The 16,845-nt window shown below is 34.5% G+C and overlaps 1 protein-coding gene across 3 annotated transcripts in view; it reads left to right on the top strand.

Moving 5' to 3' along the window:
- EFL1 (elongation factor like GTPase 1) overlaps positions 1-16,845 on the top strand; it is a 71,878-nt gene that overhangs the window by 38,279 nt on the left and 16,754 nt on the right. For all 3 annotated transcript variants that reach the window (XM_083849619.1, XM_083849618.1, XM_083849620.1), the window contains 2 exons: positions 12,633-12,764; positions 14,841-14,988. In XM_083849619.1, the coding sequence (XP_083705745.1) occupies positions 12,633-12,764; positions 14,841-14,988 (280 nt within the window). The remainder of the gene's footprint in view (positions 1-12,632; positions 12,765-14,840; positions 14,989-16,845) is intronic.

Raw genomic sequence — 16,845 nt, 5'->3', positions numbered from 1 at the left:
ATATCAGTTATTGTGTTTAAATATCAGCGATGACATTCACGCTGGTTCCCCAGTCTTTAGCCTGATGGAGCTGCTGAGTGAATTCTAATGGCAGCCTACAGGATTCATTGATGCAAAGAGCTGTGTATTGAGAAGCACGCAAAACAGGATCTAAAATATATGAAACCCTCGTGGTTTTGTTTTTCAGAACTTTTTCCACCAAAGACTAGCTGTTTTGTGGTATGTTTAAGAAGCAAGTTCTCTGAGCAGTGGCCTTAACAAAGCCTGGATTCCTGTGGACTGGTGTCCTTAAAATCCTCAGCGTCCCTCTCAGCTACTCCCACCCTCTAATTGTGCATGTCCCAGTTGGCCAGCCAGGATGTGCATGCTGGTCGCCAGGCAGCTGCTTCCAAGCAGGATATGCAATGAGCATGTTTTGACTTTTTTTTTTCTTAGTGAGCTTACCAATTTTGGTCTCCCTTCAGTAGTCAGCCATTGATTTTTTTACATAACTTGTGGAAACTGAATTATATCTGAACCCTCTCATCTCAGTCACAGTTAAACTTAGTGGAAGTTGACAACATGTAGAAAAGTTGTTGAGGGGAGACTGTGTGATTACACGAGTTGCATTTACTTTGGAAAAGAGACTAAAAACTTGCACCATTTTTAACAAATTCTTTTGTATACATAATCCCATCAGGAAGTATGACATATACTGGGTTGGAAGCACTGCTCCTCGACTGAAGAAAGTTATTTCAGTAATCAACCATTTTTAATAGAAACAAACCATTTTCAGTAGAAACAAAAGGCATATACCAGAACTCTTCCAAGGCGTTTAAAGCTGATACCTAGCAGTGGCAAGTGGCCACGTTTCTTTTGTTCAGCAAAGCAGCTGACGTGCTGTGTTTTGCTTTGTGTTGAAGCAGCAGCCGAGTGAGTGCTGGAGCTTGTGGGTGATACACGATGCCGCATCTGCGGGCTGCTCTGTGTAGTCAGCAAAACGTTTGCCAGCCTGATCTGGTTTCTGAGGGGGTGGCAGTGAGGCATGGAGACAAATTTACTTGTTTCAGTACCATGTTAGCTCCACAGTCTACAGGGATGGGTGGAAAAGGGGCTTTAACCCAGTTTTGTGACAGATTGTTAAACCTCTTCTCCTCCTGGTTGGCTTCATCATGCCATAGGAGTCTCCCTCTTACTAACGTGATGACTTGCTTTTTGTACAGCAGGGCAGAAGCATTGTCTTTTACAAATATATTCATGCTTTGTTACTTGAGGGAGTGAAAATTGGGCGAGGTGGAGAATTTGCCTTTTTATTAGGTTAATTTTATTCTGTTTATTTAGTTTCCTGAATTGGCTCAGCAAGAGTCTTGACAAATGCTAGTGCTGGTGCAAGGAAAGCCAGAAATGGGGGTCAGGACTCTTCTTTTTGCTGGCAGCTAGCTGTTCGATCATCTCTAGCTGGATTTCAGGTGCCATTCTTAGATTCTGCCTTCTGGAGCTGGGGCTCTTCCCCTTCTGTCCTCTAATGCAAATGAAGCACTCAGTGGCTGATGTTATTACTTGTGAAAAGGAAATTAAACGTGAAGGGTTTTCCAGATGTGCAGATGATAAAGTTCCAAGCTCCCTTCCCGGTATCTTCTGTCAGTCTCTGTTCATGCCTGTTTTTAACAATTGAGGAGAGCAATATTGTGGATTTTATCACTTCATGTAGACTGATAGGATGTAAGTAAAATTAAACCATAGTAGTAACTCTTTTGTAAGGTGCACTAAAAATCAAGATTAGTTCTATTTAATTTCTTTCTTCCATTTTGAATTAGGGGAGCATTTTAAAGCCCAATTCAATTATGTGGTCTTCTGAGGTATCCTTAAGAATTCTCTTATCTTAGAAATGATCTCTTCGGTATATTTTTTTCCCATTTTCTTGTCGACTTAAAGTTAATAAAAGTTAACATGTTAGGAAGATAATATTTTAGGAAGTCAAAGTTATATGGACTATGAATTACAATAATAATACATTAATTGAAGCAATGAGAATATAGGGGAAAACTGGCAACCTTATTCTTTTGAGAAAGAGCTGAGAGGATAAAGAGTAACAGTCTTATTTGTTAGGTATTTTTATTTTTAAATGTATGGTTTTGATATATTTAATTTACATAGAGGCAGACTGTCAGAAATATTTAATGTGAAGTAAAATTCATTATTTAAGTATTGTTTAGGTTTTGTGGAAAAAAAGAGAATTTTTATCACTATCACTATATTCTTTATATATAATATTTATATTTTATCACAATTCTAGCTACAATAATGACACGTTAGCAGAACATTTTATCCAGAATTGTATTATTTTGTATTTCTTAGGTACTTTTGTCATTGATTCATGTGTATCAATGATTTGAGATAACTTTCTGGAATTCCACCTTTACTTTTCACGAGATATTTTGTCACTATTCCAGATACATTTTATTCAAGATGTTTAGAGCAAATCTCCTTTCAATCTGAGATCAATATTTATGTCCTAGTCATCAGTTGTTGTGTAGCAAGAACTTTTTTTTTGTTGTGTGTCTGAATGCATTTCTGTTCATTTTGGAATTTATTTTGCTATTAAACTGAAATGCATAATAAATAACTTACTATTAGCAACTTCCTAGGTTGCTGATATAACAAGTGTAATTAAGATACTCCCTGTTCATCTCGTCTCACTTATTTGTACACCCATTATGTCAAATAAGCCTAATTCAAGACATTGGAAAGGTGCTTTCTTCTGTTAGAATCTTTCTTCTAATTAATTATTCCCCAAAATATTTTTGCTTGTAACTACAAATTAGATATTTAAAGGCTTCTTTTAACTGTAAGTCAAATGGTATATTATTTATATTATCCTTTATTATTCTTGAAATTCTCATGATTGTAATTAAAATAAACATCAACTTTTGTATAATGTAGACTGAAATAATCCATTATTCATAGTATTTTGGAACATTTCAAGCCGTATTTCCCAAAGCAACAAAATAAGAAACAGAAATCATTTATAGTCAAATGTAGTGGGGTGTACGTGGGGATTGCCTTTCATGGAGAGAACATTAGGCATTGGGTCAGGTCTTGGAAAATTGAATTTTAATTAGTTACTTGCATGTCTTACAAGTTAACAGGATAAATGGTCAATGACTCAGTAGGGCATTTCCCACAGGATATTATACACATTTGGTAATTGGTATGCTGCTTCTGCTTGTGATGTCTGAAATACCCAATAACTGATTGGTCTATCTTTGCATTTACTTTATACATTGAATGTATACACAATACAATCTATATTACACTTTATATACACTTTATACATTGAATGTATACACAATACACAATACAATCTCAAATTCTTTTTTAACTGGTGAAATGTAAGTCAAGTATATTGGGATCCTACAGTTAAATTCTAAAATCCATCACAAGAATGAAGAAATATTTAATGAGTTTTTAAACTACCATTGTCTTTTTTTAATTGGCAATTCTTGTAGTAGTTTCTAAATTCCCTTTGTACCTTGGATATGTAATGCAGAACTTGTAGCAATATGTTCACGTAGCCTTTTCTAGGCAAACATGACAAAACCTCCAAGACTTACACAGATTAAAATTAATTCTTTGCGAGATCAGTGCCTGAAGGCCTCATTAATTTTAACACCACTTATAATTGATTCTGGGGAGTAACAGATGTTACTTATTTTATAATCTACAATTTAAGAAAACAGTATACACGTGAAGTCTGCCCATTTTCAGGACACATTATTAAAACTGAATAAAAAATAAAACGGTATTTTCTCTTAAGGGTCAGTTGGTTGTTAGCCAATGCTATAGCTAGTCTTATTTTAGAATCAGAAATCATTTGCTGTTGCGGATCTGTTAGCTGAAATAAGTTATCTTGCTCTGTTATGGAAAGTGTTGGGTCAAGAAACTAGGAGAATTCAATTTGCTATTGTGCTAAAAACCTTAATGAACTTTAGATCTTCACTCACTTGTGTCTTGCCTCAAATATTCTGATTCAAAAAAAAAAAATAGTGTATGTTTTTCATAATACCTTCCCAGTGTCTACTGGGAAAATAAATACTGAATTTGACTACATTCTGACTACATTTTGAAATATAATCCATCACTTTTCAATTAATGTTAAACGCTTATCTTGCTCAGTCTCAGAGTACAATTGCTTCCCCTCTCAGTTTCTGGCTGCTGACAGCAGTCTCCCCTTTACCTGTCTTTTAAAGTTCTATATGTATTTCAAGGTAGGTGGAAAATATTTTAAGTATTTTAATAGAGTAAGATGAGAAGTGATGGTCTTGATTAATAATTTTATTATCTAATTTATAATCATGTTACAAAACCAAGAAAATAAGATCCTATCTTAATAGATTTCCAGAACTGAGCATGTTGGTATAGTTAATGTTGTTAACGGTGGCACTGCAAAAATGTTGAATTAGATTTTTCTACTTTTTTCTTTAAATGAACCCCTGTGATGTATTCAGTGAATCAGAGGGGTTTATTTTAAAATATTTTGAATTTTATCCTCTTATATTTCTAAAATATAAGCAATATAATAAACTATGAATGTGCTGGAGGACTTTTGGAGCAGAGACACTTGTCCTGTTCTTCTGGTACTTTGAAACTTTTAGTGTACATTCCTTTTGCAATCCTAATTGGGTATTAATATCAAGCCTAACTTCTAATAATCCTAAATTCAAGCCTAAATTCTGCTAAACACTTCAACTTTATCTTTTGCTTTTTTTTCTTCCTGCCATGTTTTTTCAATGGATAAAAATTATTATCAATATATCATTATGTACCAGCCACTTTTCTGAAGGGTCATTAGCTCCATCTTTTTGGCTTCTACTAAGCAAATGTTGGCATTATAGCTGAAGTCTTGGAGAGTTTCAGTATATGAGTTACAAATAAAATATCTTTTTTTTTTTTTTAATTTGAAATACTTTTCCCATTGAACCAGTGGGAATCATCAGGAGATAACCAGTGTCTGTTTATCTGTATGACAAAGTAGGAAGACTTTCTAGAATTAACCAGTTACACTTGTGACACATTTCTCATCTCCAAAAAAAATGTATATTCTCTTCTGAATAGCCCACTTAGGGCTCTGTTTTCTGGAAGGCTTTCTTCTTCCTTAGAAGATGGCTGAGCTATTTTTTTCTCTTGCACAGGATGTGCCATATGAATTGAGCTTATCTGTTTTCCAGTACATTATGCAATTTAATGGATTTATTTACTAAAGCACATTTACTACTACTACTAAAAAAAAAAAGTCAACATTTCAGAGGGTTTTTAGATTATCAAAGTAAATATGTTGAAACAACCATTCCTAAATTCCATTTGTTTGGGACAACCGTGCTGAACTGTCTCTAAAGTTCTGGTTGTCATTAAAAAAAAAAAAAAAAAAGTAAATTCAGATGTGTTGCTGTCAGTTCTAATTAAAATCATTTATTCGAAGTAATTATAAATCTGAAATTTGGTTTATATTTCAGAGACCCTTGAAGACTTTTTATATGGTGCTAAATGCTTTCCACATGCAGTAATGGAAGTGTTAATTTGATGTACAGGCTAAGTGAAGTTAGTTTCGATCTTGTCACACGATGCAAAGATCTGTCCACATATTTACTGTTGTTTGGTATTGCTGCTTTTAAATGATGTCGTGTTGAGCTACTATGTGTAAAGGAATTGTGTGTGAGCTCGGACAAAATATCTTTGCTCCTGAGTAGAAGATCTAACGTTTTTATAAAATCACAAAAGATACAGTTTGCTATCTCTATCAAGAATGCTTTATGATTAAAAGGTTAAAGTAACTTATATTGGAGTAAAGATTTTTTTTATACTTTTTTTTTTTGGTGAAACTACAAGCCAGCAAATAATTGCATCATTTTCATAACAAGTAAAGAGGAATGGGGCAAGGTTACAGGTCTAAGCATGAGCTTTCTTTCTAAGTTTCCATACTAAAATTAAGTTCAACCATAACTATTTAAAAATCAGGATCATTTACTTTAGTTCTGAACTCCAAAAATTAGTATGGCTTGACAAATGAAGTAATTTTGTAGCAAAAGAAAAACATCATTATCTGAAATACTTTCATCATCTTTATTTGTTTCATTAAACAAGTTAAGGAAATCAATACTTCATTTTGACTATACCTATTTGTAAACACAGAAATCAGATTTGGAATGTGAACTGATTTTGGTTTAATTCTGTTTACTTTAAAGCAAATTTGTATTTTAACAAATAAATGCCTGACTTTAAACAAGGACTGTGTGTGGTGGGTCTGCTATCCATTCACTTTATCGCTTTAAAGACATTACTGTTTAATGTAAAAGGTTGGGTTTTTCATTTGTTTGTTTGTTTATAATTTCCTTAATTGTTTTATTCTAGCCTGAGAAATTGTAGGAAATACCATAATTACAATTGTCAGCTCAGTCAGCAGTTTGGAAATGTGTATATTATCATGCAGTCTAAATGTATAATCAAGTATATGGTATTTTTTTCCAAAGAATCTCAGCGCAAGATAAATGATGGGTGTTTACTCATTATATATATTTGCAGTCCTCTTTGAAACTATAATCTTGCAATGGGAAATTTTAGTGGAATGTGCATTAGGTCACTTTATTGCTTTCCTTCCATTTTCTTCTAAAACCAGACATAAAGTTTCCTTCTTTGAACTGTTAGTCTTTTTCCTAAAAGAATGCAATGGACTGTCCTGGTACTTGTTTTACTGCTCGGTGATTCAGCAGTAAAGCATCGAGATGCTTCTTGTGTCAAAAGGCACTTATTGCATTTAATGTCCTATTGCATGATCGTGTCCCTTGGGAAGGGAATTTTGATATAACATTTTTAATAATATAGCTGAGTTTTCTTTCATCTGATCAGAAAGTTATGCTCAATTTACCCTCAGACTGTTGTGAGCCTAGAAGTAAAACTCTACAATAAAACTATGAATTAACTCCTTTGTATTGAGGAACTGAATTGAAGTGTCTGCTTGCTAATCCCTAGCACATTTAGGGAGACTTTTTAGGTAATTTCTTTGAAACTCATGAAGAAACTAGGACAGATGCTTCGAAAGTCTATTGGATTCTAGTGATCTTTAGAGACTGAGCTGAAGGAAAACACATTAGGAAAGAGGAAATAGAATACAAAAGAAGATGTTGAATTATCTTTTTATGTAAAATGATTAGAAAGTACTGAGAACAGCTAAAATCATGCAAATACTCTACAATATTCTGGTTTTTGTACAACCAATTTCACTCTGCTCAGAAGCAAATATGAACAATTGAGGGGGAAGTGCACAATTACAGATGAGATGAGGAGGCTCACCGGCAATCTGTGCTAACATGTGGAGTGTATTATGGAAAAAGTTGATGAAATCTCAACTAGAATGTAGTCTGTGTCTTGATTTACATTCCCTTTTCTTCCAGAAACAGTTTCTAATATAGAAAGGTCAAGTTCTGCCCTTAGATGTTTCTCTGCAGTGCCCATGAGACTCAAGAGAAACATGCTTTAAAAATCTCATGCAATAAATGTATAATACAAGGCATTCTTAAGCCATAGTAGCTACTTACTTGTCCAAACTCCCTACAGTTACCATCATTTAATCCCAGTAATTTGTAAAACATTTTACAATATATTGAATATAAAAGGCGTACTATTGTATCTGAATTTACTCCTACCAAATATCAGTTCCAGCTTGCAAGTCTTTTTTTTTTCTTTTTTAAGTTAGTAGTGGAAGGATAGAGGTTGTTGCTTAAAGTGTACATGGAAACCATGAACCGGTATTAGTCATTCTAATAGGTAATTGTGTGCTAATGGTATAACATTTTTCCAGGCAAATTGTAGGTAATGGGCAAAGGAGAATTCTGTAGATAGATTTGAAAGCAAATGATAATTGGTATGGAGCCTTTCATTAATTTCTTGATTAATTTAACATTATTTGGCAAATATACTTTGCCCTTCTCTTTGTTTTAGTTGGCTTTTAGCCTATTTATCTTAAGGAGAAACTGAAAATGTCTAAGAGTAAGTAGTATTTTTAAGGTGGGCTTGTGAATTTGTTTCCTCATACACATTTTTAAAAGCACCTTTAAAAAGTATTTATTTTAAAATGTCTCTCACCAGGGAGAAAAAGATATTTGTTTTACAGTCCAAACAAGATTATAAAGGTCTTGCTTTCTCTAAACTCCCTTTATAACACAGGGCACGTGCTGCTAACTTTTAAGAATTCAGATTATGTGGTTTTACAGAAGTTTGCATCACACCTCTTAGCTGAATTATGAATGAGCTTGCATGGCCTTTCTTCACTGATACATAGTGCAGTGCCTGGAGCATTTAAACCAGGAGGCTTTGCAAATTGTTAAGTCTTAATCTCTCTAAGCAAACAACGTTGATAAGAAATGATATATGTCAGTGGAGACAGAACCTTACTGGGAAGATTAACATTAGCTCTTCGCTTTACTTAGTTCCTTACAGTGTCAAAGCTCGATGTGTCTCCATTCCAAAGCAGCCAAGGATTCTTAAGTGGTGATATCATCAGTGAGAGAAGATCCACTGAACTGATGTGTTGGGGCTAGTAGCAATGTGGCAGAAGTTAAAATTTAAACAACTTTCATTCTTCTTTGTTTGATTTTTCACACTGCAAATTGAATGATTTCCTTATCTGATTGAAAAGGTTATGCATGGTGCGGGTGTCTGCTTCATTTTTTTGCATCTGGGAAGAACATTAAATGCTGAATCTTTCTACATCAAAAGAAACTAATTACATCTATCTTGAAATTGATCTATTATGTGTTCAGATCTTTAGAACTGAATTCAGCTGGAAGAGTGTACTTCATCTTTAAGGGCTGCAAAGTTAGTGTCTAAGGTGTGCTGGTTACGAGGAGGACACAAAAACAAAAAGTATATGGAGATTTGTCTTAAATCTACTCCATTGATGATTTCAGTCGTGATGTCCTTATCTATTTCTGCCATGTTTTTATCTTGTGGTAAAAACACTGCTGATGCTTACTTGATTTATTATTCTTATCTTCTAGAGTGAGTAATAGTTATAAAGGGCTCAACAAAAGAAGGACCTTTATGAATCTAACATTCTCCATCTGTGTAGGCATACTCCCTGATGCATACCATAATTTGGTCTACTTCTAAATGACAAAAATGAACTCAAAAGATTTTCCTTATTATTATTTTATAGTCTCATAGTGAGTTCCTTGTCTATTAACAGCAAATCTTAACTTCAGTATTTATTTTCTACCTGTGGATTAACAGTTACTTTTGAAATAATAACTTTAATATTTTGATTTATGTTTGTTGCTGGTCACTAAGAATGATTTATCAGAGTAATCTGAATAAATCTGTATCTCTGTAAAAACAAAGCATCCAGTTACGTTTCCTTAAATGTGGATGATGTTCATCATATATGCTACCAACAGTCAGTTTGGTAAACAGCTGTGTGTAGGTTTGGCTTCTTTAAGACGAGAGAATTTGTAATCTTTTAAAAAAAAGTAAATAATTTTGATATTTACAAAACATTTTGAATCTTGCCTGTCTCTTTAAAAGATGGTGTCAAGTTCCTAGAACTAGTGCTATTCAGTCAGGGTGTTTCCGTCTTAGTGTTGAGTGTTGTGAAATTACCTTTCTTTCAGGGGAGTCCTCAGCACCTAGAGCCAGAGCCCTGGAGAGTGATACTTTTTCAGTGTCAGTTGTTATTGAAATCCAGTAGAGTTCAGGTGCACTATTACTTTAGTGAAATGTAGTAAGTGGGAATGCTTTTTCAAAACAAAAATATTTTTCTGCAGCAGGAACGAGCATTTAGATCTAAATTAAAAAATAATCCAGTCTGATACTTACTGTAAAGTCTCATATGGTATCCCTTGGTAGGCTTGACTTTTCAGCATGGGTAGCATGTTTTGTGGTCCTCTACGCTGTAATTCCCTTAATCTCAAAAGGACTCAAAAGAATTTAAAAATTCCTATAGATATTTTAACTCTAGTTCTTCAAAAAAATAAATAGAACCAATGTGCAACACATTGCCTAATGTCATATTTATTTAGTGGTGTGACAGACTGCGTACTTTGTAGGCTAGGTTCTTCTTTGAGAGATGACTGTTCAAAAGTACTTGCAGTGCTTTTTAGTACTTAATTCTTAGCTAAGCTAAAACATAACAGCACTAGCTTTTCTCATCTTCCTTGCTTAGGCATTCTGTTCTTCTCTTTGGTTCCTTTCTTTTTGAAAGTTAATTTACAACAAAAGAAATGTGAAGCAAAATGATTGTTTTACAATGACACAAGATATTTATTCAAGGGCTGAACAAGATAAAATCTTAAACTCTTGTTTGCTTCCCATTTTTAACTTCGGAGAGGCTTTTCTAAATCCATTCAACTAGGTAACATTAATATGCATTTGAGATCTGTGATGTCCAGTAGAATGTATAAGTTTCAGTGGGAATAAACAGTAAGTTTAGTATATCAGCATAATAGCAGAATTCTTTTATTGTAATTTTATGTGTACATTGGAATTAGTTATGCTACATCTTCATGTAATATTATTCAGAAAATATGTTAGCAGTTGCTTTTAATTATGTAATGCAAAAACTTGCCGAAGAAGTTTTAATATTTATAGTTTTTTTTCCAACATTCATTACCAATAATTTTTAAATAGATTATCGGGGTTGGACACTGCTGTATGCTAGCTCACACAGCTAAGCAACTAAAGGTTGTGAACTTAATAGATTTTCTTGGAAACTGGGAGATCTTTATTATTTTAGTGTATTAGTCTTGCCAGACAAATAAAAAATTTATACTTTTACCTTCAAACGTAAAACAAAAGACTGGAGAGTTTTAGGTTTTCTTTAAGGTAATAAGAATATTGTAACGTCTGTCAAGAAAAGACCAAGTCTGTCTGAAGTAAGATTTGGTGACTTGATTTCTCTGGTTCACATTACACTGTGAAAAGAATCTGTTCATCTCCTACTTTAAATCATTTTCCTTTTACCAGCTGGAGAAGCTCAGAATAAAACTGACCATCCCTTTACTCGGTCCCTGGTGATGGTGGTGATCCAGCATTTGTTTTTCATTCAAACCACATGTTGAATAAGTGAAAAAGAGGAAATACATGTTGGTCATAGGTCAGGTGCAACACAGAGTTTATACAGATTTATTTTCTTTGTAGCATCTGCTATTCTGCATTTAAAGCCATTGAATGTTGTTCTGCTTCCAGTTATTTTTGAGGCAAGTTTTCTTAAATAGTGACATTTTAGATTTTGGCATATCCTACTGAGCAGACACTTGGCCTTTTTAGCTGTAGAAACAGCCTGATTCTGCAGATGATAACTCTGCAGCAGACAGGCTCTTCAGAATTCAAACTCCCTCATGATCTCATAGGGTGGAAGCTGACTCCCTTTGTTTCTGGCCTCAAATAGAGAAGACCAAGCCAAAAAAGAGCCTGGAACAGAATTAGGGTGATAATGGAGGGCTGGGGTTAAGAGCTTCTCTGCTTTTCCTTACTCTGGCATGTAAGGGAGAGTGAGGAGGAGGGAGCACAAATCCCTCCCTGCAATCTCTAAATGCAAATTTAATTTTTAATCAGGTACTGATTATGACTTAGAGGTTTCAGTTTTCTCATAATAAGTTACGTGTGCATTTAATTTGTACTGCAATAGAAGTATTGTAATGCTCGTTGCTTGTGATTCAGGGAGAATCAAGAGAAATGACTACATATATCAATATCAGCTTTATTTGTTGTCTTTATTATTCACCCACTTGTGGTAGTGTTTTTAATAGCTCTGACTAAATTATAAATGATGTTCTGTTATTTAGGAATTTGAAGGCAATAATTGCAAATTATCTGAAATGTGCCAGCCAGCCAATGCTAAACATGCATTTACAGTAGCTGTTTTGCAGATTTATAGCTAGTATTTTTTCTATATTTTTTCTTATCACTACAATTTAGGCTGTTATCTCCAACTTGCCTGCTTTTTAAAATATATTAGGATTAGAATTGATAGCCTGCTATCTGTAAATCTAATTTTACAAGATGAAAGTTACAGAAAAGGGGAATCCTAAATGGATGGGGGTTGAGCATTCTTTACAATAGGAGTAATTAAGCACTAGAGGAGCTTGCTGAGAGAGGCTGTGGAGTGTCTGTCATTGAAGGTTTTTAAAACTTTACTGGACAAAGTCCTGAGCAACCTGATCTAACTGTCAAGTTAGCCCTCGTTTGAGCTGGCGGTTGGACTAGACGACCTTGACCTCTTGCAATCTAAATTTTTCTAAATTTAAACCACCAAAACTAAGTCTGAGCTGTACAAAGGTTTGAGCATTTTACAAGTGGAAAAAGTCCTCGTGTTCTTTCTTTTCTTCAGTTTGCTTATTAAATGCATGCTTTTTAAAATGTAGAGGGAAAGCAGTGGGAACTGTGAGACTGAGTATCAGATATCACACCAGAGACTTGAGTATTCAGATTGTGCACATATATTTTAACAAATAGTTTATATGAACAGGAAGGAGTTTTTAATTCTGATTTTGTAATTAGAATAATTTCTTTTTTTTTCTTTTTTGACCTTTATGATCACTTTTAGTCTCTTTTCATATGACACTATATTTTTTGTTCTTCTTTTTCCCTCCAATTTCTATTAGGAATAGGAGGCCTGCAAGATGTTGTGCTAAAGTCTGCAACTTTGTCAACTTCACCAGCTTGTCCACCATTTACACCTCTCAACTTTGAGGCTACACCAATTGTGCGAGTAGCTGTTGAACCAAAACATCCAAGTAAGTTTTAAAGGAGAATTCAGTGGGATAGCAGTTCAGCTTCCCACCCTTGGTGATGCTACTGATAGAGCTAGTTTATGATCTATCCATTAAATCAGAGATCAGTCCAGTATAAACCAAATATATGTTATCTAGATGGCATTTTATTGTCCTTGTGAATTCTTCTAGCTGGTTTGCTCATGTCTCAGTAAGTGAGGACATACAGATACAGTTACTATGCTTTTTGTGGTCTTTTTAGCTGTATTACAAGTAAGACACTACATGACACTAACATTTCAGTATTCATTTACTGTGAAGGTAAGTATACCTTTGGGTTTTTCACTTTTGTTGATGTTCTTCTATGCTATATCATCAAACTCCTGGTACAAATTTGCAGTACTGCTTCTAATTGATTTCTGACCCCTGCCCCCATCCGTAGTATATCTCTATTTCAATTTCAGTCCAATTTCCATTTCACAGAATCACAGAATCGTCTAGGTTGGAAGAGACCTCCAAGATCATCTAGTCCAACCTCAGCCCTAACCCTAACAAGTCCTACACTAAACCATATCACTAAGGGCTACATTTAAACGTCTTTTAAAGACCTCCAGGGATGGCGACTCAACCACCTCCCTGGGCAGTCCATAATTACAGCACCCGGTATTCCCAGGAGGTCCAAAATAACTGGCTTCCTATTTAGGTACAAAATCCACTAACATTAAAATTACATTTATTTATTTATTCATTTGTGATAGGACAGCCTAGCAGCTATTCGTCGTAGGTATATGAGTAATAGATAGTCATATATTGCACATCCTTGTTTGTTAAAGCAGTTCCGAAAGTATTGAGTTTCTAGTTGTACTGAGTGTGGTATTAAGTTGAAAATGGTATTGGAATATAACTCTACTGCACAATTTTGGTGTTTTCTCTTTTTTTTTTTTTTTTCCCTTAAGGAAATTAAGTCTTTACATCATTAATGTCTCTTTCCTGGTAACTTCTAAATGTATGATTTGAGCCGAAGTTGTTACAGAGACAGAAGTCTCAAAGTAGCTATACCTGTAAAAGTTTCCTGAGAATTAGCTGTTGGTTGCAGTTATCAGGAAGATGAGCAAAATTAGGCCATGGCATTCACAGCTTGAAAGTAATCAATTGTTCAGTGAGCTGCATATAGTCTTCATGTGGCTCTAGCATGTCATCTCACGTGGGTGCCTGTATGGTTAGCATAAACTCTAAAAGAAAGAAAAGCTATTCTTCCTTCTCAGGGGGGTTTAAATGCAGAGTACGAATGTGAAGCTCTTTGTTTAGCTATGATGGCCATGTAAAATGACACTGGTTTTTTTTCACTTGTTTATTTTTTATGTCTGGTTTTATTTTCTGTCTGGTTACTTTTCATTTATGCACTCAAAAGCTTAGCATTAAATATATAATATTTCTTTTAATAGTCTCCAAGTGAATGACAAATATAATGTCACTCTTTCTTCTGAATATGAATATGCATTCCTAGTAAGCTTGTGGATATTCTTTACCCCATATGTAAAATAAGGAAAAGGAAACATAATTAGTTAAATATATATATATTAATTATGAAAGGCTGCTGACATGCTGGTTTTGTGCATAGATACAGACCAACCAGCTGTGACTGTTCATTTTTCACTAACTGTAAGGCAACTCTTTTTAAACATCTTTGTTTTAGGGACATCTGTGTTCTGGTTCACTGAGAACTGCACACATTCCTGATCTTTTTCCCCTTTTCAGGTTATAATAGCATTAAAATTTCTCAGTGGCTTCTAGACAGTTTAAATCCTTCTTGTACTTCGTTCACTCTTTCATGCCTTTTAAGTAGTCCACATGGGGTATGGTATACTAATTCTATTGTAAAACTCCATAAAACAAAATCTAGCAATCCATTCAAATGCATACCACAGTTATGATTGTGTAATGTGAATTTTGTCATTGGTACCTAAATTCTTGGTGACAAACTATAGGTATAGCTTATATTTTCAGTTGATGCTGTTACTGTTTTCTCAGTATAAGAATATCTTACTTCAAGTGTTCCTTCTTTGGTATTACTGTGTTAATAATACCTTATTTTGCCAGGTGATATGCCTCAGCTGGTGAGAGGAATGAAGCTTTTAAACCAAGCTGATCCATGTGTCCAAGTTTTAATCCAGGAGACAGGAGAGCATGTGCTAGTGACAGCAGGAGAAGTTCATCTTCAGCGTTGCTTGGATGACCTGAAAGAAAGGTTAGAGGTGCTAGGAGGAAGGAGAATTTTTTATTAAGTAACTGTGCATTGTATTTCTTTGACAGTTTGATGCATCTGTCTTTGATTTATGTTTTGGTAAAAGAGCAGCCTAATCCACCAACAGCTTTTACCTTTGGTTCATAAGTGTATCTTGTTTAGTTATAAAATTACATGCAGTTGGGCAGAATTGACTAGTTCCCCATTTTTATGAAACTTACGCACCTTTTGAGAACTTGAAAGAAGTTATAAATTGCAGTAGTTTCAAGATTCCAATTAAGAACATAATGTACAATTGGTACAAAATAAAAACTTTGAGGGGAATTAGGTCTGGCAACTGAACTCTCAAAAATTAGGAAGCAACAAGATAAAAATGGTATGTGCACATGTGCACACTCTTATCCTGTTCCTTTGCACTTGACATTGATTTTTTAGAAAGTTAATCTGTGCTCTTACTCATGACCATGGTTTTTCCAACCATAAACTAATACATGTAGTTTCTTAAAATGTTTCTTCAAATGGTGAAAGAACAGTTGTCTGAAACAGTCCTTTCCTAAATCTTATTTACAAAAAAAAAAATCTGTGATACTTGTCTTATGTGCATTTACTCTAATTTTCTTTCTAAGCCAAAAAACAAACTTGGTGATAGATGGTTGAATGTCTCTCTGACTGTGCCCATACCACTTCCAGTTAATATCAGACAATGCTAACTTCCTATGGAAGTTAGAGTGGATCACTTGCAAAATTGAATACATTTTCTTACTGTTATCCTCATTATTACTTAGTGCAACATGTTTATACCACTTCTGAAAACAGACGTGCTTTTTATTGAAACACCTCACTGGGATATAATATGATAAAATAATTATCATATAAATCATATATGATATAAATATCATATAAATAGACAATAGAATAAAGACAGTTGTGTCTTGAGCAGCAGTTGGCATGGCATTTTACCCCAAGATGTGTAAATGCCTTTATATTGATAATGGTCAAACTCTTGAAAAAATATTTAGTAAAATAGTTGTTATTGATGATTGATGGGAAAATAAGATCTCAGTGAGCAGCAAGTAGCAGTCCATATATTTACATTTCTAACCTTTTCTTTCATAAACATAATTTTGAGCTTTTTCTGAGTGTCAGTTGTTGTGAAGAGAATTATAAGCTGTTGAGTTACCATTTTTTGTCCCTTACCTGTGTTCCTCAAGAAAATGTTGTCAGTGTTCCAAACCACCAAAGCACATGAACACTGCACTTGTAGTGTCATAAGCAGAAACAACAAACATCCGAGGACACAGACTAGCAGGACTTCCACCACTGACCCACTCAGACTTGACATAGGGTTCATGATGCCTTTTTTCTCACTTGGGTACGAGCTCCCAAGAGGAGTATGGGCAAAGTATATTTACTAGCTCATTCTCCTTCCAGTCATCCCTGAGGACTTATCACATCTTAGTTGCCATACTTCACATATTAGCTCATGGGTCAAGAACTTCTTCCTTCTTTCACCAGTATGTGGAAGGAAAAGTGAAAGATAGGATTGCTGTCTTGTACCATTTCTTGTGAATTACAGTGAGTAATATAGGTGAATTCTGACAGAGGTAAAGTTACTTCAGTAAACTATTAAGCTTTGAAGGGGAAAAGTTGTTTTCTGAAATGCTAGTTACATTAGCTCTACTGTAACCTAAAAAACCTGTTCAGCTTACACAGTGCTGCATCTTTTTGGAACATCGCACTGTAAGAACAGCTGTGCTAGTTCAAATCAAATGTCCATCTAGCTCAGAGTCATGTCTCCAGCAGAGTGGCCTAAAGCAGATGTCTGGGGAAGAGTAAAATCAAAGTAACCATATGAAAAAA

The sequence above is a fragment of the Anser anser genome, assembly GCF_964211835.1.
Source record: "Anser anser genome assembly, chromosome: 10".
NCBI lineage: Eukaryota > Metazoa > Chordata > Aves > Anseriformes > Anatidae > Anser > Anser anser.
This window is presented reverse-complemented; position numbering and strand designations above follow the sequence as displayed.